The sequence below is a fragment of the Haliotis rubra genome, unplaced genomic scaffold (assembly GCF_003918875.1).
Source record: "Haliotis rubra isolate DU_JTF1 unplaced genomic scaffold, ASM391887v1 Scf609, whole genome shotgun sequence".
In the NCBI taxonomy this organism is placed as follows: Eukaryota; Metazoa; Mollusca; class Gastropoda; order Lepetellida; family Haliotidae; genus Haliotis; species Haliotis rubra.
Genome location: NW_025767312.1, coordinates 90039 through 116491, shown reverse-complemented (window position 1 = coordinate 116491; position 26453 = coordinate 90039). Strand labels below are relative to the sequence as shown.

General features: G+C 39.5%; 2 protein-coding genes across 2 annotated transcripts in view; one reads left to right on the top strand and one right to left on the bottom strand.

Moving 5' to 3' along the window:
* Positions 1-26453, bottom strand: part of LOC124255759 — a gene marked incomplete at its 5' end in the record, with an annotated part of 83765 nt that overhangs the window by 12034 nt on the left and 45278 nt on the right. The gene's annotated exons all lie outside the window — the stretch shown is intronic.
* Positions 140-20920, top strand: LOC124255762 (galectin-4-like). Its single transcript, XM_046689673.1, has 5 exons — positions 140-258; positions 16500-16675; positions 17522-17607; positions 18318-18513; positions 20795-20920. The coding sequence occupies exons 1-5, from the start codon at positions 162-164 to the stop codon at positions 20909-20911; spliced, it is 672 nt and encodes a 223-aa protein (XP_046545629.1). The 5' UTR covers positions 140-161; the 3' UTR covers positions 20912-20920.

The following is a 26453-nucleotide window of genomic DNA, read 5'->3' as shown; positions in this document are numbered from 1 at the left end:
TGTGTCAACCAATATCTGTCTTTTCATCATTTTACGGACTTCATCTTCGGCGTCATGTAAGTTTGGACGGTCTGTTGTTTACCGAAGCTTTTGTCTCTGAGCATGTCGAAGGTAGACTGTTATTGTGCGCGGGACGTTGCCACCTTCACTCCCTTTGTAACATGCTGTTGTACAACCCAACGTCCAAACGATGCCGCCTGTACAAGTCGTTCGTCAACACAGGAGGAACTGAAGACTCGGGCTGGCAGTACTATGCAGGTGATCTTAAACTGTCAGAACTGAATGAGTTGAAAAGTAAATTCACACTGGTATTTGAAAATAAATCATCCAAATAATGTTTAGAACAATTTAAGCATTTTATTAATAAGGCATTTTGACTTAAAATACTTGGAAAAAAAATACTTAGAAAATGAATACTATTTTTGCACGTATGTCCATTATATGATAAGCTACGTAGAATGTACATTAAAGCCTTTTATTATGGTCATCCATCTATAGATAAATTTGATTCTTGATTCACTGCAACAGCCATGATATGATTCAGAATGTTTATGCTATTTACATATATCACGCTATGAAACTCAGAAAAGAATAATTACCAACGAGCATCGCCTGAACGTCATAATTGTATGAAAGCATATTATCAATATCATATATAAAACTGCTCTAAATTGTACTAATATATATTGTACTATACGCCTTTGGCCGCTGAGTATTGGACCCGTGAAGGTCAGGGTTAGAATATTGATCTTCAGTAACCCATGTTTGTCGTAAGAGGTGACTAACGGAATCGTGTGGTCAGGCTCGCTGACTCGGTTGACACATGTAATCGGGTCCCACTTGCGTAGATCAATGCTCATGCTGTTGATCCCTGGATTGTCTTGGCCAGGCTCGATTATTTACAGACCGCCGCCATATAGCTGGAATATTGCTGAGTGCGGCGTAAAACTAAACTCACTCACTCACTTTGAGTATCGAATAAAGATTGATTGATTGGATTTTGGCTTCATAAAATGATGACAACGGACATTACACCACCTAGAATATCATTGATAAGTATGTAAAACTAACTAGTGTGAAACCATATTCATACGTAACTGTTCCTGAAACTATATATTATATTCAAACGGCGTCTTTACTAGCTAGAGGGTATGGAGACAAGGGATTCTAAATGTTGGCCCCTCACCTTTCATCAGATTCATCAGAAAATCTTGAAAGTCGAATATGAGAAAATAGAGAAACCCAAGTAGATGTAATCGATAGTTGAATCTCAGGTAACTTATTGATACCAGCTTGGGTTTCCCCTTCCCCAACTATCTGATCACAGGCTTGTAACTGCTATAAGGCATCAGAATCTGTGTCCCAGATTCGGTGAGTTCTGCTTTTCAGGTGAGGTGAGGTGAAATTGGGTTTTACGTCGTCCTTGAGAATATTTCGTTCATATGACGACGTGCATGCGTGTGTATGTGTATATGCGGCTGCTTGTACTAGCCCAGACTGAAGCTGGTTTTATAGTGCTAGCCCACTGAGATACCCCACTCAGACACATTATATTGACTCCGAGGCGACCAGTCCTTGTTGTACCCATTAATGCCGAGCGCCAGGCAGGGACCAACAAGTACCATATTTTAACGTCTTTTGGTATGACGCAGTCGGGGATCGAACCCGCGACCTTCCGCTCTCCGGGCGGACGCTCTAACCACTACACCACGGAGGCGGTCCAGTTCTGCTTTTGAAGAAACAAAGAGTCTGAAAAAATATGAAAGTATTTTTTATGTTCTAATTAATTATTAATCTATATTGGTGCTGTTTTTTAAACTTTTTTTCGGTCGTGAAAAGAGTGCTGGTAATCTTGATGATATAGTTCTGGATCCAATGATGGTGGCTCTGGCTGCAGCGCCCTCATCCTTGGATGTATTTGTAAACATAAATTTGTAAGTACGATATGTATTTCTTATTTGAATTTATTACCTACGAGGGCGAACAAATCGGGGTTCATACTTTTCATACGATGCCCTAGGGCAAAATATCACTTTGTCATGGTGACGTGACGTCATGAACAATGCTATGACGTTACGTTTCTTCTGTGACGTTGCGTTCTACATGCGGCGACGGCGGGTAGCCAGCCTGTTTGAAAGTAGATTTGGGTTATTTTCCTCAATTTGACGACTTCGGTAATAAACAGAATATTATATTCGTGCCCATATCATACAATGTCATACTCGTGCCTAAATATCGGTATACCAACATTTAGGCACTCGTGTCGTAAAAATAGTATGACATGGGCACTCATATAATATCCTCTATATATTCTTGTTGATGAGTATGTAAATTTGTTTCAGATTCCCCTATACTTTGTTGATATTAAATGCCCCTCTACCTTTACTAATTGGTGGTTAGGAAAACAATTGGTGGGGGCTATATTATTAAGTACTATCTATTCCAAGGATATTACTAAGGGCATGCTTTATTGTAGCATGCGCTTCATTGTATTCATCGGAGAGAGAATTAAAATCTCAATCGTTGGCTGTAGGTCTTTAGAATAGAGTATTTCCATGAAGTGCCTTTTCTAGATTGGTGCATGTTGTTTGTGAACAGTGGCATTTTCGGACAAATGATTCCAAACGCAATACTTAATCAACCCTACTTCTGCTTTTATGGAAACCACATTGTGTATTTGTTGTTAGATTTTGGTTTCTTAACACCAATTGACTTACTTGACTTACGCCTCTTGATTCCTCGGGGAACAAAGGGCCGCAACAACACCCTTCCAAAGGACGCGGTTCTGGGAGATCTTCTTCAGTTCGGCCCACGTCGTTCCGGCTGTCGATGCTTCTGTGCCAAGTCTGATTTGGTAGACCTACTTTCCGCTTCCCTTGTGGATTCAAGTCTAGGGCCTGACGGGTGACATTAGAGGCAGGCTTGCGGAGGGTATGGCCAATCCATCCCCATTTCCTTATCTTGATCTCGGACACGATTGGGGCGTGTCTGGTCCTGTCCCACAGTTGGACGTTGGAGACAACTTCTGGCCACCTGATGTTGAGGATATTCCTGAGGCATCTGTTGGTTACCCGCCAGGTCTCTGAGCCGTAAAGTAGGACCGACTTGACGTTGGTGTTGAAGATCCGGATCTTGTTGTGGAGTGAGAGGACTGTTGATCTCCAGATTGGCCGGAGAGTGTTGAAGGCGTGACGGGCTTTGTTGATTCAGCACTTGATGTCTTCGTCTGTCCCCCAATCTTTACTGACGACACTGCCCAGGTAAACAAACCTGTGGATTTCCTTGATGTTTTCTTGATGTAGTTGCACTGGGTCTTGTTTTTTGTTGTTCACCCTCATGACCTCCGTCTTCCCGATGTTGATATGGAGGCCAGTCTTCTCCGCTTCTTCTGCAACTCAGCATAGCTTCTCTTGTGCGTCTTGCTGCCTGTGGGAGAGAAGGCTGATGTCGTCTGCGAAGTCTAGGTGTTCCAGTTATTTCCTGATGGTCCACTGTATGCCAGTTAACATCAATTATTAGTTCCAAATTATCGATTACTAGTATTTGTCCTGCATGCCGTGGATTTGCAAACGCAGCGTGTTATTGAAACTGTCCATATTGAAAAATCCGTCTGATCACACCAATTATTAGTACCAATTTATCGATTATTTGTCCTGCATGCCTTGGATTTGCAAACGCAGCGTGTTATTGAAACTGTCCATAATTGAAAAATCCGTCTGATCACACCCACGTTTAGGTATTTGGTGAATTATAGCATTATGCCATGATAAAGATATAATCAAAGATATTTTATCGGGTCTCTGGTCGATTCTGGTAAGTGTTTCAGCAGTTGATCTTGCATGTTATCAGTTCCAATAACTGTCTAAAATTGTCAGCTTTTCCAAGAGCAGTACTGAGCTCCTGAATAGAAATTAGAATTAAGAATTATTGTCATGTGCCCCATTGTCTGAATTGGAATTAATAGTTGCAAAAGTTTCACAAAGTGTAATTATAAGTATATCATTTTCTTAGTGAATAACTGGTCATTATCTATAGATAGTGAATGCTTTAGAACATGATCTAAATCATATTCTAATATGCTTCGGTGAAAGATCAAAGGTGCCGACAGTACTTTATCAGACGATAATGTGCACTTTTTGCATTGCGTCACAATGTATTGGCGTCACTGCGCCATTCTAGTCTGTCCTCTCGTAATCGAACACTTTTGCATGCAACAAAGTCAGCCCAGCGGACCATGTGGTCAGTGATAGCAGCGGTCAGGGACAGGAAAGCGAACAAGTTGTTTACCCACCGAGTGATTTACCTCCGAGTGATTTACCACCGAGTGACCACAGCATGAGTGGGGAAGGGCTCTTGAAAGGGTTCTTGAGTATCCTCTTAAAACGCAGAACAAGCAGAAGACCTTCTTAAATGCAGCGATGACAGCGGCCAGAGATATGACGACAAACACGTTGTTTACCCACCGAGTGACCACAAGATAACTGGGGAGAAACGATGACTTATGCCTGACCCTTGTTGACAAGTCAAGGGCACATGAAGCATATATAAACCCAGGACTCCGAGCTTTAAGCAGACACAGTCTCAGCAGCAGTCGGGTGCACACCTCCGCCAGCTTGGACGCAGGGACATTCTTCCCCAGTGGCGCAGACCTGGTCCTGATAGCCACTCTGGGCTTATGATGCGACAGACGTCCTACTTGGAATAAAACATCCATCTCCTTGTACTTCTGGTGTTGTCTCTTACTTTGTTACATGCCTTACGTCACAATGTAAGCGACGTCACGACGCATGTCAGATGTCATCGCCTCGTACAGCCTCCTAGCAGTAAACTACTCCGTTGCATCCCGTTTCTTGGTTTGCAGCTTCACTCAGCTAACATCACTGGTGGAAACATTACGTGTATGTTTTCCGGCGCATAAAATGTCTCAGTTCGACCACCAATTTTACAGCGAGACGGTAAAGATCGCAATGTTTACATTCCCACAATGCAATCGTGGAATGTCGCTTGACTACTCGGCATTATCTGGATGTACTGATCTAAACTTACGTTGGTAGTAGAAATGCGACGTTCATATTGCCCCATATGGTTTACGTTAATCACAGATGTAATTAAAATAATTTAGAGAAGATATTTTATCCGAACGTAAACCGCCATCAAACTGTTTATCATTTGTTTTTTTTCTGGTAACGTTCGTCTTAACGTAGGGGTCAGACACATCAAAAGAACAGCGCGCCAGTTAGCCCTGTGCGAGGATTTTTAATTTAGGTCACCGACACCGTCGATTGTTTTCTGCCTTAGATTAATCGTAATTATCCTTAGAAAGTAAATTTGGCATCTTAAAAAAGAAGTACAGTTTGCTCTACTACCATGTATAGTGTAATAAAGGACAGTTTCGCCCTGAACTATTATAACATTAAAGGACTCGGACGCAAGCGTCAGGGCGAAAGTGTGCTTTAACTATAATAGTTCAGGGCGAAAGTTTGCTTTATTACACTATACATGGTGGTAGAGCTAACTGTATTTCTTAACTCCATACGTTACACTGGTGTTCGCGAATTGATTTGGGATGCATACTTTTGCCAAGACTGACATTTAGTGTGTAAAGGTGTGCCGTGCTTTAGCATGTAACATCTAAATGTTTTACAAATTGTGGACCAAACCATGGTGATGTAAATAATGCGCAGTCGCTTTGCTTGTCTTCCCAGCTTGTTTGTCGTTGAGCCATGGTTATCTTATGTGCGAAATTGCAGAGGACATACATGTAGGTACACAATCGTCAGCTATGTTAAACATAGCATCAGGAACATTTATAAAAACTTCGGGTGTATATTTGTGACTACATAGCATCTTATACAGAGGCCAATTAGCCCTTCAAAATTCCATCTTGAAGATGGAGGAACATAAAAAAACAGGGTCACAGGTTTTAGTATTGTTGGTAAATTGTCACTCCCACAGAGGTCGTCTTGGATTGACTATTCAAATTCATTCAGGAGGTTTGTGCCTGTAACTGACAAAAGAACAGCTGAATATGTTCCTGTGCCAGGATGTAAGTATGTGTATGAACCATTGTTATTTGTGAATAAATCATTATATGAAAGGAAATCTTCCCAATTGTTCCCTTGTATGCTATGAGCCCAAATTTAAAGACACACAATTATATCGTCATACACATACATGGTTACATTTTATGACACAGTCCCGTTTCTATCAAACCCGTGAAGGTCCGGGTTAGGATTGTTTTTCAGTAACTCATGCTTGTCGTAAGAGGCGACTAACGGGATTGGGTGGTCAGACTCGCTGACTTAGTTGACACACGTCATCGTATCCCAATGCTCGTGCTGTTGATCACTAGGTTGTCTGGTCCAGATTCGATTATTTACAGACCGCCGTCATATAGCTGTAATATTGCTGAGTGCGGAGTAAAACTAAACTCTCTCTCACTCACACGTTTCTGTCAAGTAATCTATTATGGGATGGCAGCTCACATGGGTATACAGATCACAGGTCTACTGCTTGATAAAGTGAAGCAAAACATGCTTGATGGCGTGCCTTTCATCACAATGGTTAGACCACTCGTCTGTTTTAGCTGAACTTACAGAAACTGAATGTGGCCAATACGACAACGTTCCAGGTAACCACAGCATGACAACAAAAGTGGGTGTGACGAATTGTTTGTTTAAGTTCACGTGTCTCAGGTTAATATTATGCATATATGTGGATCTTGATCAGTGCCATTCAACTTCTCAGAAACTCCTAAGGTAAAGTACTCTGATTTCACACGTTGATTGCACCGGTCATGATGTAAAATAATTTTGCAGGAGTCATGACCCATGCACCATGCTGTTCATCTCAGTACACACTGTCTGAAATGAGGTCAAGCTTTCTCAGAAACTACTGAACTTATATGAATGAAGGCTTATTTAAGAGACAATTATCAAGCCTGAGTTCAAAAGGTGGGTCATTAATTGTTTATCTTGAGCAAATATAGTGCTGGACATAGTGTCTCAATGGGGACACCTATTTTCAGAAATTGTTGAACTTACATGAAGCAACTCAAGAATGAGGTCGACGGTCGGTGCCATAATCGTTTTCTAAGAAAACAGGGGCCTTTTGTGTGTAGATATGTGACCTTCTTCTGTCTTTGTTTTTGAACCTTGTCTCTTCTTAAGGTTGTGACTTCTTCAAAGTAAACATTTACTTCAGTTAAACACTACTGTATAAACAAACATAATGTTTTTGTGCCCAATGGCAGGGGATACTATTAACGCCGTTTTCTTGTCATTCATGCTATGACCAGTTACTGAATCCGTTTGTGTGCGTGTGTTCCCCTTTCAGATTGTTTTCTGGTGCCAGGACCGTTTTCAATGTTTGATAAGTCTGAATCTAACACTGGAGATCTCCAAAAGGGTGTTGATTTTATTGATTTTATAATTGTATCTGAAAGGAAACGCAATTCAACGACAATGCCAGGGCTCCTTGAACACAAATAAGAGGATATTGGTATCGGGAACACATTTGTTTCTGTAATGACAGTATGCGATATATTATATTTTTATTTTGTATATGTATGTGTTCTTGGCATTGAGGCCTCTACACAGAATAAACTTGTCACTTATGCGATCTATGGAAAACACATTGTCACTTGTGGAGATCAATATATTCTGGCCTGGCTATTGTCGGTGGTGACTTGAAGCCTACATTTTAAATAGTTTTATTCAGAACCGAAGGCCACAGGCCCAAGTATATACAATGTTCAAAAGTACAGTTGATTTCTGTTCTTAAAGGCATGATAAATAAACAGAGCAATATATTCAATTGATACACTGTTAGCAGTTGACAATAGCTGGTTAAATATGTCAAGTACCTGTGTATATATTTGCTTTTAAGGTCACATGTTTACTTGTTCACAGATTAGCAGAACATGGTATTCGTCTGTCAGGAATTACGATATTTGCACACAGTAGGTTTGTTATAAAAAAATATCCCTTATAACACCTTATAGTCTGTTTGCAGTGAAAACGTACCGATGAATTTCACTTTAAACAAAAACGTAAATCAAATAAAGTGAAATTAAGATTGCGAATCCTCATAATTTGACCTTGCCAACTGAACATTTAAATCTCAGAAGTATATATAACTTAGGATAAAAGTTGTTTAACAAACGATCATAGTTTCAAGTCGTTATTATTGGTTTGTATTACAAGGTAGTCCAGTCAATTTATGATGAAAACCACTAAACCTAGAACAAATTGCAAAAGAATTTATTTGAATTGATTCAAGTTAAATAAACTATGTACAGCAATATGTAACAGAAAATTGTAGAAAAATTGTATGTGGGAAACATTTTGAAATTTTGCCTTGAAATTGGGTAGTATAGGGCTTTTGCCGTGAAAAAACATATTTGAACATCATTCAGCATCGGATGTGTTAATTTCTAGTAAATGTTAATTGATAATTAGTAATATAATTATTGATGTTGTTACAACATTGATAATATAGATGTTTAAGTCAATTAATCAAATGAGCACTCTTTTATCCAGATACTCTGTATGGATAACACACACCGTGAGGCTATGCAATGGTCAATAAGTTCTTGAAATTAACGTTTAACATATCAACAATGAATCAGTTAATATATCTACGTCACAAGGAGACTAATATGAGTCACTGTTTGTTTTTTCACTAATTATGCTTAAAATAGATGGCATTGCTGAGACTGTTTAATCAGATTCATCAGTGACAATATCTGAGATCAAGGAATTGGTACATCTGAATCCCATGCATTCAGCACACATAGAGCACTCCAGTCCATGTTTTATACATGTGCACCTTCTCCTGCCACAGTCTGTTTTACATTTGCAATGTATGACTCTCAGCACATTGTCAGGAGCAGGCGGTTTGTCTGTTGTTCTCGGGTGAAGTTTCCCATCGACTTGTACCCATCCCCAGTCTTCAGGATCAAGGTTGCCAGATTTGTCCATCCATTCCTGAACTTGGTAGTAGACCCGAGAACTGTGATAACTGGCCACAGCTGAAGTAGGAGGAAGTGTATGCCGAGCTAGTTGCCACTTTTTCCGAGAACCTGCGATGACGAAGGTTATCTAAGCTTTCTCCTGGTTGACCGTTGTACAAACAGACCAAGGCTCCCTCGCCTGCTGCCACGATCTCTGATTCTGCAGAAAACACGTGAGCATGCTTTCTAAACTGACCGTGACTTCAGGACTTGTCCTTTTCCTATTCTAAAATGTCTGTGGCATCACAGCCTACAACGGCATGAATAAACGGCAAATATATACACGCACCGTGTCCAAGAGCCTCCTGAAGTTGTTGTATGTTCCAAACACTTTGTTTCTTTGTTGTTTTCCTGCCTTCCGATTGCGTGAAGAGATGACATGTTGTTAGTTTGGCATGATAACATAGAAGTACAAGCAGGTATGTATCATCGCTGATGACTGTATTTGGAGATGTAGCTGCACTCGTTACAACGGTTTGTACTATGAGAAGATCAGCATCGCCACTTGCATGTACGGTCTCGACATTGTTTTCCTGAAGTATCTTGCTCAGCAAGTTGATGAACTTCTGCTTGTTTGATGAGTTAGACAGGAAGTGATCTTTTCGTGACACGATGGGCATGTCTTCAAGGAAGTTCACTTGTGGACAGTGTTTTTGTTGATGGACCTGTATCATACCCATCAAAGACAACGATAGGACTCTCTCTGCAGATTCTCTTCCAGCTGTAACCAAACGTTGAAATAGCAGCTGGGAGTCTACGTTGCTTGTGTCACCACCAACTCGAGTAGCAGATTTGTGGCCAGCTGTTACTACTTGGTCTTTCTTCTTGAACGCATGTTCATGAACGTTGCATCCAAACAAGGACTTTCTGGTATTGTTGCCAACTTCTTTTGCTCTGCCAGCTTTAACAACACCATAAGCTGTAACACCAGTGACAATGCTGCGAAGAGTAGGATCAGAATTAAATGGATCTATTTCTTGACGAAAGCCAAGTAGTTTCAGTGTGTCCTTGTCATCCCGTATTTGTCTTGCATCAGTCATATCTTTGTGCTGTTCACTTGTGACATAATCTGTCCCTGTCACTTCCTGCATGGCGTTGTTGATGTCAATACACGCTGGCATGGATAACAACCACGGTGCACGTTGTGATTCTGTCAAACCCCTGTCTCTTGTTGACCCACCAGTTGTTTTCATGTTTCTGATCAATACTTGTTCACTGACCAAATCATACGACAGCCCAGCCCAGAATCTGGATGACACACGTCTGGATTTGTTTCTACACGATCAAGTATTTTTTGTCAGTAGATGTACATGGATTTAGTATACAGGTTGTGTCAAGAAGCAGCAAAATAAGGCAACATGTCCTGAGGTGGAGAAATCAGTTTCCTGTCCTTTCTGCCTTGATGAAAGTTCGTAGTAGATCAATAATCAGCTGCAAGATGCTAGCGTTAATGATCCCATTGCTGCCCTTCTCTCTCAGCACAACAGTTGGCTGTCCATTGTCAAGTTGCTCCTTGCAAATAACGCAAACATCCATGATCAGTCATCTGCAGCTATAATAAATTCAATTCACCACTCTTTATGTAATTATATACACCTGGACTAAAGTTAAGCAACACCATATTTCATTATTTTGTTAGTATGAAGGAATATATTGCACAAACAGGTGATTTTGGCAACAATGTTTTTCGTAGGTTTGTTATCGGAAGATAGAGATGATCAAGCATAGAAAACGTGCATTTGCTGAACTGCGTTCACTGACGCCCGTAAAAAGTGAAACGGCCGCTTTACAGTTGTGAAGTTCGAACGCAGTTTACTCGGTGTTCTTAGATCAGAGGTAACTGAAACTTTGTGTTTATATATAAAATTCACAGGGTTCGGGTGTTGTTTACTTACCAACACATATATTGATCTTGCCTCATATTCGTAAAACGTTTGTTGAAAAACTGACGTCTTACTTTCTTCATATTGATATAGCATATATATGGTTTACACATGAAGTTTCTTTAAAATTGGGAATAAGTAAAAGTATATGGACTATTTTGGAGTTTTGCATGCCAATCTTGTATCAAACAATCTGTGCCTTGTTTAACAAGTAAATTTTAAAAAATGGTGTTTGTTTCCAACTCCTGCAATATCCACTTATTGCCAAGCCCAAATCTAAATAGAAATGTTTTCACATGTGAGGACCAAGTAAGCCTATTACGCTCGGCGCTCGCCTTGAAATCTAGATTACGTAAATTGTGTAGGCTTTTGATGGGTAGCATGAAGAGGGCATGCAGAGGAGCTTTAACAAGTAAGCAGTACAGAGCTTAAGAGTGTACACGTGAATAGAATATCTACCAGTTTCTCCAAGGACAATTTTATTTGGTGTAGACATTCACAAACCAAGGAACCATTTACATGCATGAAGTAATACCCTTCCCAAGCAATAGTGTTTATGAAATCCCTATATTCTGACCCGTATAATAATATAGGTAAAACCTTGCTGTCGAATATTTAAAAGTAAACATCGTATGGCAAATCTTGAAAGTAATAGATACGGAAGCTTTCTTGGTCTTAGTTGAAATGATCTCGGGAGAGAGGGACCAATTCAGAGTTCTACTACACAATACACCAAGATACTGGCGACATAGGAAGCAACACCTTCAAGCGTGCTTGATATGTATGTCCACTTTTTCTGATTTCAGACAGTTTTGATGCTTTTTTTTTGTAAATCATAATTTTAGTTTAACAAGGTTAACATAGAATACTAGACAATTGCAATAATTTCCTGGGTGAAAGTTCAAGTTATCAGAAATATGTACCCCCATTTTTAATTAAAAAATATGGTTATTTATGTTTTAATTGCGAAAACAGTTTCTGTTATCTGAGCTTCGGCCATTATGCCTGGAACTCTAATGACCTTTCCTCTCGTGACTTCATATGTGACTAGAGGCCGCCATATTGCCACAGTAATACGAGCGCTGCGGTAAAAGAAATAGTGTTTTTTCTGTCGTTTTTTGCTACGATGGTGTATTGCGTTGTCTGCGGATGCACGACATCATCGAACAATGGAAAGAGACACAATTTCTTTCCGTTTTCCAAGTGAAAGACAGATTTAGGCAGCAGAAATGTTCCGATCATTTCGAGGCGGTTGGGGTACGTAAGTCCCGAAACATTCAAAGGGGAATTTAAATATTACCAGCTGTTTTAAATGTAGTATTCTTGTCATTTTAATTTTGGCTAAATTTGATTTCAATCGCCAGCGGCTGAAGGGGTGATATAAATCCATCTAGGGTCCATGCAGGTAGCAACAGTACTGTAAGTCCCAGGTCCCTAGTGTGGTGATCTACCTTCAGTTGATGGCGATCTATAGCCAGTTTTTATATTGTATTGTCCAAATAGTCCTATTAGTTTTAATTTTCCACACTAGTTTTAGTTGTAAGTGTGATATTCTAGTTGTTTTACTGTCCTTCGTCGACAGCTTTTTATAATATACATCTATTCCATTTCAATGTGACATATGTTCTCGTCACGATATGGCTGAAATATTGCCGATGTGACGTTAAATAATAACTCAATCAATCGAGGCGGTTGTATATAATAGAGACATGTACACATGGGGTATCAAAATCCAAAAGCTGGGCTGAAGAAATAAGCAGGACCCATGAACTTCTCTTATACTACATCATTCCATGTTACAACTTACTGTTATAGACTATTAGTACGGCACTGGTATTTTTTTTTACATAGATTAAATCAAGTCCGATTGTGATGAAATATATATAATCAAAATCAGTAAGAGATTTCACGTGAGCTTGAAAATGTTTCTCCATGACGTTTGTTCCGGTTTAGAGCCCTGAATACTACTGTCTATCCGAAAAATTGCCGACTACAACTTGTTACATTCATTGTTTCCATTTTGTCGAATTACGAGCGTCTAAATAGTGTTTGCCGTGAAAGTTGTTCCGTATTCACATTGGATGACAAGATGTCATTCTAAGGTTATGACCGAGCACCATAGGAAATATACATTGTCCTGCCTAGTATTTTATAATTCACCAGTTTTCGGGGAATAACTTATCTGTGTCTTGTATGGAGACTTGATATGTTATTAATAAGAAATAGGATCGTAATGTTTTGCAACAAAATAATTCCTTGCAACAGTGTGATTTCTATTTTCCCCCGTCTGACGCATAAGCATTTTTGAAAAATCCCAGACTCCTTGCAGTCACCCATTTGACACAAAAGGAACTGCACATTTCAAAGAGAATATTTTATCAGGAACTGCTCATTTATTTATAGGGGTGGGTGTGCTGGTTTGGACTGTATAACAGTTTGCTGATAAAAAATAATCCTCGGTTTCACTTGATGCTTCTTCTTCATCTTCACTGGAAGTTTGTCTTGCAAGATGTAACACCGGATCGTATTGATACGGTCAAACATCCATTTGAGGAATGACACCAGGAACATATTTTATTGCTTCAGAATCCATGGACACTGTTACGTTATGATGTAAAATGGCAATTGGCACATATGACACCATGACACGTGAGGGGTCCAGACAATTCCCCACTCAGGCATTTCCCCACAGGACAATTCCTACACAATAAAAAGTATAATTAACAACAAAAATGATATTGACTTTTTTATAATATATTTATTCATTCTTTGACATTCCTCAACAATAATCAGTATCAGTATGTCCAGTTTAATATGAGACACTTTTATTATATATTTCACATTCTTTAATAAATACACAGAGGTACAGTATCCGACACACAGGTTATAACAATGATTACATTTGCACAAAGTCATTCTTTCATTCAGCCAAGACGAATGTTCTTTGAAATTGATATCAGGAACTGATCCAGGGATTTCTGTCCAGCACTATATGCAACAGAAATGTTCGTGAAGCGTTGTTGGTGATCGTTGGTTGCTTTCTTGACAGGCTTGGAGGGAGGTTGACCATTGTCATCGTTTTCTTTGTACAGTGACGATAGTCCCAAATTCTGGATTTTGCGCCATGTGCCTTGTGTCAGGTGGTAGTAGCATCCCAGCCTTACGTGATCACCAAAAAAACAGAAGTTAAAGCGCTTAGGATACTTGATCAAAGTCAGAAATTATCACTGATGTGTCAACGTCAAGTCCAAATTCTTGGCACTTGTTGGTGATAGCTTTGAAAAGTTCTTCATACAAGGCTTGGGACTTGCCAGTAAGAAATCCATATGCACAGGTGATAGCAGTGTTGCCCAAGGGAGCTCGAATAATGAACAGCTGCTGAAACGGAGATGGGGCAGAATCGAAAGTTCCATCCATGAACCAGCGAGGTGCAGCAAGGCTCTTGAAGTGGCATAGGCAGCAACTCGATTCCTTGATTCGGAACCACTGTCGTGGATGAGGAAAGGCTCTGGCTCTGATCCCCCCTGTTGTAGTCCAGTGTCCTTCAGGCTTGAATTCTTACAGACTTGCTGGAGTCTTTGGGAGAGACCCCTGTTGGCGGCGCCTAATGGTTCGTTTCAGACTGTCATCCTTACAGAGAGTTGCACGAACGGGAACTGGAAGTGGCTGGAGGGCATGTGCTAGGACCTGGCCTGGCTTGCTGCGGATAGATGCAACCTCAGGGCTGAGATGGTCTTAGTAGCTTGTAGGGCTGCGCAATATAACCGGTTTATCGGTATATACCGGTTCAGAGATGAAAACGATACGTATTGCGATACGCTGACTGAAAACCGGTATTTTGACATGCATTCGAAAAGACTTTGTAACACTCGGAAATCTTCGGATATTTCCGTTTTATAAATTGTTCCTTTCCTTTTTTTATTTGTGCCAAATATTATTTACATTTTTATTTTGTCATGATTAAATGTTTTTATTAAAGCTTAATCAAGCATGGTGATTGTGTTGTGTTTTTGCTTTATAAATCAAGCATTAACTCGATTATAAGTAGTTTTTTGTTAAAAAAAGAACTTCTTGCAATATATGGCAATACATATCGCAATATATGCTTTCGCATCGCAATATATTGCAATATGAAAATTCTCTGCAATACCAAGCCCTAGTAACTTGTACTTTATGGGCATCTGTGTCATGGCTGTGAGCTACTGATCAGCTAACTACTGTATGTTCTACATCAGTAGTCAGGGCACCTTTGCAAGATAAAGACAATCTGTTTGAACACTCCCACCTTACTGTGTTTCTTCTAGTGTAGCGTTTAGTGTACATCTAACCTTCATAACAAAGTTTCAACCCGCCACGGTTGTTCTTAATGAATTCCATCTTGAAATCTATAATGTCACATTTTACACTTGTACCTATATACTGCCAGCATGAAACCCCCTCTGCTCATTGATTATCGGGTGTTTTCGTAATAGGCGAAACTACGAGTACGTTTTTTGTGTGTTTATTGCGATTTAACAAACTTTTTGTCCAATTATAATCACGGAAGGTGACTTTAAGAATGCCTTTTCCTCTATAAAAAGTTCTGTAGTTCGTTAGTATTCTCATTTAAAGACCATGTATTGCAGTAGGTTTTTAAAGCATTACCTTGAATTTGTGGACCAATCTAAAAAACACCACATCATCATCAAAATACATATTTTAATCAGATCTGGATATTATAACTGGACACCAGTGATACATGAACGCTTAATCGCAGACACTAGTTCGTTGATAAAAAATATTGTTGACAGCTAATTATCTCGTAATAATAAGTGCAAACCACTTTTAACATTCTTTTACAGGTTGTTGTATAGGAGATGTATTTCCCGCATTTTTTTGCAGATGTGTGACTCTTGTTGAGTCCATGTGGAAGGGCTGATGGGGGAGCCCGGTGTTTAAGGAGTTTGCTCGTCACTAACTGACCCGAGTTCGAGTCCCAACATGGTTACAATGTGTGAAGCGCATGTCCGGTGTCCTCCGCCGTAATTTTTTTTAGAATATTGTTAAAAAGCGGCGTAAAACCATACTCACTCACTCCGATGGGGAAAAGAAGCGACATCCATGTTACGTTGACCCATTGACCTCTATTCCCTTTTGTTGGCTATTCCAGCTACATGACGGTGGTGTGTAAATAATCGCATCTGGACCAGACAATCCAGTGATTAACACCATGAACATTGATCTATGCAGTTTGAATTAGATAAGATGATATGTGTCAACCAAGTCAGGGATCCTAATCACCTGATCATGTTTGTCGCCTCTTGGGTTGCTGTAGCCGAGGCGTAAATTGTTTTCGTCACGATATGGCTGCAATATTGCCGATGTGACGTTAAATATGAACTCACTCACTCACTCACTGTAGCCGAGAGCCGCGATGCAGGCCTATGCAGGGTCATGTCTTGACTGCATGGCGGCTCTCGGCTAGGGTTGCTTAAGATCTGTTCTTACCCGGACCTGGAAGCCCAGTGTTACCTGTTTCGTCCAATAGACTCGTTATTCAGTGATGTTGACGTTTTGTATTTATCATTTGATTTCTCTCACAAATATTGTCCATTTATATTCAGCTGAATGCAGCCAGGTACGCTTGGAGAATGCCGTGTCGCTGTCAGTCGTAAACCAGACGGTGGACGTTGCCTGTCGGAGTGGGTTCACCTACCTGCTGTCTCCTCCATTACCCTGTCCTCTTGGCACTGGAGTCCTTGACATAGGAAAGTGTGCTCAGACACTTTGGACTGATCAGGTACATAGAGGAGTGAGTGATCGATCGAGTGAGTGAGTGAGTGAGTGAGTGAAGATGTATAGTCACATCGCCAATATTTCAGCCATATCGTGACTAATACGAGTCATATATTGATAATAAATTTGGTTCTATTTTAAAATCTTTTAGCAAAGAACAGTGACTAGAATATCACAACGAGAGGATGTTACTAGTATGTAACTTAATGAGCAGTTTGAACAAACACATGATAGTGAGATATTCGGTGAGTAAAATAGGTTATTATTGACACAGACTGGTTTAAGCCAGTCTTTAACTCATAAATATTCAGAATCTGTAGCATCTTAGATGTCAGTAAAGTTTTGAATTCTGTTATACCATGATTTACGAAATTTGCTCGACCACTGGTAGATTTTACATGCGATTCTGTCGGAGTCCATACGGGATAGTTTACGCCTGAGTTTAACTGATTGAATCTTATGCAACTCCATGTTCTCCATACATCTCCATGTATGGATAACAGCAATAATATATTAGGTGCCATGTCAAACCAGAAAATGAAAATACAGAGAACTTAACGATAGACTACAGAGAGAAAAAGACCACCGTCAAGCAGGAAGGAAGACCATGATAGAGTATGGAGATGCTGTTTCTCATCGTGTTGGACTTTGAAGTGGGCAGAGTGGGGTGGACTCCAAAGTGTAGGTTGCTGAAGAACAATTCTAACACGGATGTTCACGGGTCAGCATATTGGCGTGACGGTAAACAAACAAACAAACAAACAAACAAACAAACAAACAAACAAACAAACAAACGAAAAATACTGATGAGACATAATATCTTACAACGGTATGTTTTTCTTGATGACAGGTGTTTCCATTTGTTACTGATCTTCCTGCACCGTTATCCACTGGGGCGGAGATAAGAGTGAGAGGTTCTGGCGATGGAATGGGCAAGTAAGTTCGCGAAAGTTAACTGCATATTGTCAGATCTGTATCGATGCTGTGGACTTTCATTCTGGATCATAGCGAGTCATGAGGTTTCATTTTTCAATAGATACAAAAGCGAGACGGACATTGTTACATTACATATTTAGGACTAATAGCGAAACGAAGTATCAATATATTACAAGCTATATTCATGAACAACGGTTTCAGTCATCAAATGATAAGTTACAATAGAGAATGGTACAGTGAAAAGATATTGAACCATTCACAGATGATAACTGCAGATCTTTTACACAACCTGTACATCCTACACATGGTATTGTTCATGAGGCCTCAGATTAATTCACAAAATTTACAGGAAATTATTTGTAAAAAAAATTATTCATGTTTTTTATTGTTTCTCCTTTGTGAAACCAAGTATCGTTATGGGGTTTAGTGAAGCGAAGCTTGTGAACCAACCCTCTAAGAAACAATTTTCTACGCACAAAAGGTATGAACTAGTGGACCTGGCCTAATATTACGAACATGACATCAAATCTAGTATGTGTAGTAGGGACGGCGGGTTATCCCTGAGGTTAAAGCATTCTCTCTTGGCGACAAAATCCACATAGTGACATGAAACAACCACGTCAACGAGTCTGACCACCCGATCCCTATTACAAGCATGGTGGCTGATGTCCAATTCTAAACCGGAATTCCACGGATCTTTACTTTTACAGTACAGACATTCGCTTACCAGGGACTGGAACTGGAAACACTGTGTTCCTTCTGTCCATCCGCTGGTCAAGACTTGACGCAATCTTCAACACGCAATCGTCTGGCTCCTGGGGGTCTGAACTTGGGCCATCCGGCTTCATCTTTTCTCCAAACGTGGTGTTCGATGCCCTCGTGCGAATAACAACGACCAAATTCCTGGTAGGTGAACTGTTCTTTATGACTACAAGTAAACAGGCTATAAAACAAGTTACCAAACAAATTAGAACGGTTTCTCTTCATGACTACAAGTAAACAGGCTCTAAAACAAGTTACTATACAAATTAGAACGGTTTCTCGTCATATAACGGTATCTTCGTCTGATTACCATGAAGCTGAAGTAAGTTAGCAAGTACAAACTGACAAAACTAAAAGTGCAGTGGCAGAGAGGTTAAAGCGTTTGCTCTTCATGCCGAAGGCCAGAGTTCGATTCCCCACTTTGGTACAATGTGTGAAGCCCATTTCTGGTGTCCCAGCCGTGCTACTGCTGGGGGTAAAAGTAAAAGCGGCGTATAACCCAACTCACTCACTCACATGTACCTAGGTTAACTGGTATCATCTTGGTAAATTGAATTACTAAATGAATTCCACATTTGATCTGTATGACTGCTTGTATGGATTCCAAATGTTACATCGAAGATCATGAATCAAATTGCTGACAAATATGTGCAAATATCGTGCATGTGAACAGCTGCGTATTGGTGTAAAGTTTGTAAAGAATTCGCAAATTTTCACTGATTTTGATCATTTATTGAACTCATGACAATACTCTTTTCAACGTTTTACAATACATCAGTTCATCTGCAAACAGTGCCTTTAAATAGTATGGAATAGTTTGCAAAATTTAGTACAGAACAGTATGACCAGAAGGCTGGATATGCTTGATAGAGGAACTGTGGCTGTCTGTAAGGAGACAATTAGAACTGAGCTACATGCAATGGGTTGGCAGAAAAGTCGAGGAATTCTATCACCGATCATGAAACCTGAACAAAAGGAACGAAGGTTGAACTGGTGCTTACAGCATAGAAATTTTAACTGGGACAATGTGATTTTCTCAGATGCAAGTTCTGTGTGGCTGTTTCCTAATACACTGAAATTCTGGACCAAACAAACTGAAAAACCTTTGTATCAGCGCCCTAAGAACAGTCCGAAATTTAACGTGTGGGGTGGCATATCTGTGTTAGGGGCAACGCCCCTCTGTGTATTTGAAGGGAATGTGAACAGTGAGCGGTACACAGATATTCTCGAGGGACATTTACTTCAATCTGCTCATGTGTTCTTTGGAAATGTTTTGATTTTCCATTCAGGACAACGACCCAAAACATCGTTCAAAGCATTCACAGGCCTGGTTTCGGACCCAAAATATGACATTAGTAGATTGGCCAAGCTATAGCCCAGACCTTAATCCAATAGAAAATGTTTGGGGACTTATGAAGGAAAGTGTCAATAAGAAAAATCTGACAAATTTTGCTGAAATGAAAGAAGAGGTGGTCCGATATTGGGACAGCATGGACCACGACTTTCTAACTTCATTGATCAGTAGTATGCCCCGCCGCATTGAAGCCTGCATTGTTGCACATGGTGACTTGACAAGATACTAACTGTTCACCTGTCTTTGAATCTGGAGTTATGTTCTGCTAATATTCACATTTGATACGTGAGTAATGAGTGAAAAAAGTAAAAAACATAATACAATCTTTAAATTCTCAATAATTTCTGGTTGAACTGTAAGTGGCTGTCTTTACACTTTTGTGTGTAAACCTTCGAAAGTAAGTGTAAATAAATAAATATCCAGACGATAAACCCCAAATAAGTTGGTATTTTAGATATTCATTCATCAACTATGTTTTACATATTAAAAGTAGTAAGCAGCAGAGAGGGTTCGGGGAATCCTGGCACAGTCAGGCTTTTAAGGCGCATCATCCGTTCAGGGCCCTTGCCTCCTCTCCACGCAGCCCAAACAGCGAATGGGACTTCTCCCATGACATATGTAGACTCCAAAACAATGCAGTCTTCTACATTACCCAGAGTGTCAGAAGGGCTGTGCCCACGGTGGAGAACCCGGGCACACTCCTGATCTGGAGGTACCAAACCAAGGGCACCGAGAACAATGGTGAGCCTGATAACAGTGTGCTTGGGATGCAAGCGAGACATTTCAAAGGCGAGGTCCGCATATTTAACATGCTATTCCTGAATCTTGCCAATCACGTTGCTGTCCAAAGGGACAGAAATTTCAATGATATCAATAAACTCATTGGCTTTATCAAAAAGGACAAATCAGGTTTGTTCGCTGGAATTTGTCTTCGGCTGTATATGGTACTCGGCCCGAAGTTTTACTGATTAAGTTGAAAATGCAGCAGAGAGGGTTCGGGTGATCCTGGCACAGTCAGGCTGGTAAGGCCCGAAGTTTTAATATTATTATCATTATTATTATCAATTTCAGATTTTCATCAATGGCAGCGACTTCTATGAAGCCCCAATACGGATTCCTGTACAGACGGCCACCAAGCTTCAGGTCAGATGCAGTCGCCTTGACTCAGTTGGAGTGATGTACCCATGAAATACTTTCTTTTCTTGTATATTTTTTACCAGTGCAGTAACCCGACTGGTCAATCTGTCCTTCAAATAAGAAAGATCTGAACTTGATACATTCGAACCACATGTGTCCAGCTGCCGTGTCTCAAAAGTTAATATGTGGCCCCTTGTGTTGCTTGGTTTGTTGTTTAACGCCACATTCAGAAATATTCCAGCTTTATGGGACGGTCTGTAAATAAACGAGACTAGATCAGACAATTCAGTGATCAGCAGCATGAGCATCGATGTACGCAACTTGGATACGATGACATGTGTCAAGCAAGTCAGCGAGCCTATTCGTCCGATCCCGTTAGTCGCCTCTTACGACAAACTTGGGTTACTGAAGTTCAATTCTAACCCAGATCTTTCCTGGTATCTCGAACTAATGAATAATGCTATGCGCATTAACCTATGTTATCACGGTATGATGACTGTTATTTCTCGATTTCCCCATTGAAAAGTTTGACCAGAAAGTTATGTTGAAAAGAATTCATGGCGAAACCAACAAACAAGAAAGACATGGTATACAAATGAACAGCTGGATTAATTTAGTTTCTTGGTTTCAGAAAAGCAGAGCTACTTTCTTATTCGCGTGTTTTAATCGTAGATTATATTGTTCTTTTACTGTTTGCCGTATTTGGTGTACAATCGCCACCGGCTGAAGGGATGGTGTAAATACAGGTAGGGTCCATACAGGTAGCAAAAGTACTGTGGGTCCCCATGGTCCCTAGTATGGTGACCTACCTTGAGTTGCTGGCAATATGTAGCCATTTTTTCATACTGTAGTGATTAAAATAAAAATCAAATTTTAGAGTTTCAAATTCTTTTCTGTGATATTCTTATTGTTTTTAATGTCCTTTTTCGACAAGTTTTTATAGTTTAACTGTATGTATCATGAATTCAAGTCACGATATAGCTGCATACTTATATGACTGTAAATCTCACCTCAATAACTTAGTGAGTGAGTGAGTGAGTTTTACGCCGCAATCAGCAATATTCCAGCTATATGGTGGCGGTCTGGTCCAAACAATCCAGTGATCAACAGCATGAGCATCGATCTGCGCAATTGGGAACTAATGACATGTGTCAACCAAGTCAGCGAGCCTGACCACTCGATCCCGTTAGTAGCCTCTTACGACAATCATAGTCGCCTTTTGTGGCAAGCATGGATTGCTGAAGACCTATGTTACCCTGGATCTTCACGGGTCTCAATAACTCAGTATTCATCTGACTTTAACATTCAATGAAGTATTTCTGAAGTTTGCAATGGTCTGTCAAAGAAATAAACCCCTAGCTTGTATAGAGATGGAGTTGAACGAGACAAAATGTATATGCGCATTTAATTTAATTCTCCTTATCACCGTGACAAGGCATTTTCCTGCTACCATAACGCCAACATTTGTCAAACACGGCTACGCGAACAGTGCAAATAGTAGATGAATTTACGCAGATGAAAAGCATTTCAGTGAAAATGGAAAATATAACACGAAAGATCATTACTGACTGATTTCACATTGACACCACTCACAAAATTTTTCATCTGTGAAGATCCGAGTTGCTGTTATGCAATCCATGCTTGTTACAGGAAACCTTTGTTAACCCATGCCTGTTATAGGAAGCCTTTGTTAACCCATGCTTGTTATAGAAAGCCTTTGTTAACCAATGCCTGTTATAAGAAGCCTTTGTTAACCGATGCTTGTTATAGGAAGCCTTTGTTAACCCATACTTGTTATAGGAAGCCTTTGTTAACCCATGCTTGTTATAGGAAGCCTTTGTTAACCCATGCTTGTTATAGGAAGCCTTTGTTAACCTATACTTGTTATAGGAAGCCTTTGTTAACCCATGCTTGTTATAGAAAGCCTTTGTTAACCTATGCCTGTTATAGGAAGCCTTTGTTAACCTTTGCTTGTTATAGGAAGCCTTTGTTAACCCATACTTGTTATAGGAAGCCTTTGTTAACCCATGCTTGTTATAGGAAGCCTTTGTTAACCCATGCCTGTTAAAGGAAGCCTTTGTTAACCGATGCTTGTCGTAAGATGCGACTAACACGTGGTAAGGCCGGTTGATTTGGTTTTATGTCGTTGTGTCTCAGTTTCGTAGATCAAAGCTCTTGATGTCAACCACTGAATTCTGTGGTGTAAATTCGTATATTACAAGACCCCGGTAAAATCACGAATGTCTGAGTGTGATAAACAACAAACAATCAGTTCTGTTCATGCAAGAACCCACCATACTGTTACTACTTCTTGAGATGACATTGAGATGATCTTTACTTCCATTTTGGAATTTCTGGTAACACGGTGGTTGATGCTGCTGCAAAAGCAGGACTCAACAAATCTGTCACTTCTCATCAGTTACACAGGCTGTAAACCAGTCATGAGATGTTACACTAGAGATCGAATATAAAGAAGAGGGTGGTTATCTTTAGTCTGTTTATATATTGTATTGGCTTCAAATTAATTTTAGGCGGTGGGGTAGCCTGGTGGTTAAAGCGTCCGCTCGTCACGCCGAAGACCAGGGTTCGAATCCCCACATGGGCACAATGTGTGAAGCACATTTCTGGTGTCCCCCGCCTCGATATTGCTAGAATATTGCTAAAAGCTGCTTAAAACCATACTCACTCACTCAAACTAATTTTAGATGTTTAGTTTTACATCTATACTTGTGATATTCTTGTTGTTTTAACTGTCTTTAGTTAAAAGGTTTCTGTCACGATATGGCTGCGATATTGCCGATGTGACGTTAGATAATAACTCACTCACTCACTAAAAGGTTTCTTATCATCTAAGTTGTGTGATATAGTTGTGTGACTATATGGCTGAAATACTACCGCTGTGACGACTATAGTTGTTAGCTCACTCACTCCCACAGATGTTGAAGATATATTTATAATGATTTGATATTTTACAGTTAAATGTAACGTGTGGAAACAAAAGGTTAATCCAACATCCGTACGTAAACCGACAAACATAAAGGTTGGTGGTATGATTAACAAATGTATTCTAATGATAACCATTAATACTTGTAGTTGATGGTTCAAAATAGAGTGACACAACAATTGCTGGTGTCCACGTCGTGATATTGCTGGAATACTGCTAAAAGCGGCGCAAAACCATACCAAAATCAATCGTGGCCAAGGTCATTACATACATCTTGCATACTATTAACTCATCAAAGAGCCTCATCATCAATGATGCCTCATTTATGTATACTACGGCTTCACTTGTTAACGCTTTTATGAAAGACCATGTGTTGTTATTGTGTATTGGCTTCCTAATCACATATTGTATTGTACAAACATCTCTAACTTGTATATATGCGTTTCTTTCATGCTGTTCATCACTTGATTGATAACGGTAAACAAACAGTTGTTCATCCATATATGGTTATCCTTCCCTAACTTACTGCTTAGTCAATTATGTCAGTTATATTGTTGTCATTGTTACATTTAGTATATATACATCTCCCCCTCTTCATGTATCATTCCTGCTTGACAACGGAACCAGAATCTGTATCGAAATGTCGCACGAGTTCACATAATAAATAAGCTGTTATCCATAAAGTTTGTTCTATATTCTACATTGATTGGAGGTTATATCCATTTCTCGCCACGATAAACTCGTGTTACAACGGTGCCACTTTGGCCATTGACATTATACACATTCATCCTTTGCAACCGTCAAATATGACATTATACACATTCATTTATTGAAAAGGGAAGATGCATCTATTTCCATCCTTTGCAATCGTCAAATATGGCATTATACAGTCATTCATTTAGTGAAAAGATGCATATGTTTCCATCCTTTGCAATCGTCAAATATGACATTATACAAATTCATTTAGTCAAAAGGGAAGATGTATCTAGTTCCATCCTTTGCAATTGTCAACTATGACATTATGCACATTCATTTTAGTGAAAGGGGAAGATGCATCTATTTCCATCCCTCGCAATCGTCAAATATGACATTATACAAATTCATTTAGTCAAAAGGAAGATGTATCTGTTTCCATCCTTTGCAATTGTCAAATATAACATTATGCACATTCATTTTAGTCAAAGGGGAAGATGCATCTATTTCCATCCCTCGCAATCGTCAAACATGACATTATACACATTTATTTAGTGAAAAGGTAAGATGCATGTATTCCCATCCTCTTGAAATGGTCAAATATGATATTATGCACATTCAGTTTCGTGAAGGGAAGATGCATCTATTTCCATCCTTGGCAATTGTCAAATGTGACTTTATACTCATTCGTTTAGTGAAAGGGGAAGATGCATATGTGTCCATCTTTGCAATCGTCAAATATGACATTATACACATTCATTTAGTGAAAGGGGAAGAAGCATATATTTCCATCCCTTACAATCATCAAACATGACATTTAAGCGCAAAGAGTCCTTTGCGGAGATTTGCGCTATATAAATGCTATCCATTATTATTATTATACACAATCATTTTAGTGAAAGGGGAAGATGCATCTAGTTCCATCCCTTGCAATCATCAAATATGCCATTCTACTCATTCATTTCAGTGTAAGGGGAAAATGCTTCTGTTTCCATCCTTTGCAACTGCTAACTGCTGCTACATGTTGCATGAATGTTTTGATTGTGCGCTTATCTAACAAGGTTTAAGAAATCTTATATGAAATTTTTAAAACAATTCATGACCACTTGATTGTTGCATGCTTAAGTGAAATCAAACTGTTAGACAAAGTTTTAAACCTTTGAATTGATATTTGACTCAGATTTTAGTGATTTTCAACATCAGGTGTATTCTGCTTCATATGGAGTAAAACAAACGACATTTCTTACCGCGTATAGCTGCAAACGTGCTGATGCTGCGTGCTACACTCACTCATTCACTGACTGTTCCAGCTTTGTTGTGCAATGCTATTATTATTCCAATAACAAATCATATCCGAAATCACAACGAGCCATCACATTAGGAACATAAATTTCTTGGAATCTTTAAGATAAATTCAATCGTGACTTGAAACGAGCTTGTAGTGCTTCCGAAATGTAACAGACAAAACCAACCTTGTGAAAAATATTGTTAATGAAAACAAGTGTTCCAGAATTGTTTGTGTTCGATTATGAGAAATTGTGATCGATTGCTTGGTCGTTTAGTCACTACGACCAATCTTCGATTATTTCAATTAATCGGACCACCATTACTGCTTATATCATATTGTAATTTCAAAATCCGCTTTCAAAAGTTTTGTGTCCAGGTAGGAAGAAATAACTTCACGAATTGAAACCAACAATCGGTTATACCAACCTGGGTTGTAAGTCAAGACGTGATGAGATACTTTACGATGATGTCGCATTAGCCACAGTCGGTTTATCTGCTTAAAGTAGATGGAGATGAACTTGCGATGAAGTGTTCACCATTAAGCATATTCTCATTGAACTTTATACTAAAAATGGACTTGTTGAAAAAGCATCAATACATGTGTATTGTCCTCCACTTTCCATGGATAAAGCGACTTGCACATGCAAATCATTGACATTAAGTGGTAGG

Excerpts from the sequence above, each read along its gene's own strand:
- LOC124255762 (XM_046689673.1), top strand. The coding sequence starts at position 162 with ATGCTGTTGTACAACCCAACGTCCAAACGATGCCGCCTGTACAAGTCG. Across the intron at positions 259-16,499 it reads GGGCTGGCAGTACTATGCAG|CTGAATGCAGCCAGGTACGC; the intron begins GTGATCTTAAAC and ends ATTTATATTCAG. Across the intron at positions 17,608-18,317 it reads TCTGGCGATGGAATGGGCAA|TACAGACATTCGCTTACCAG; the intron begins GTAAGTTCGCGA and ends TTACTTTTACAG.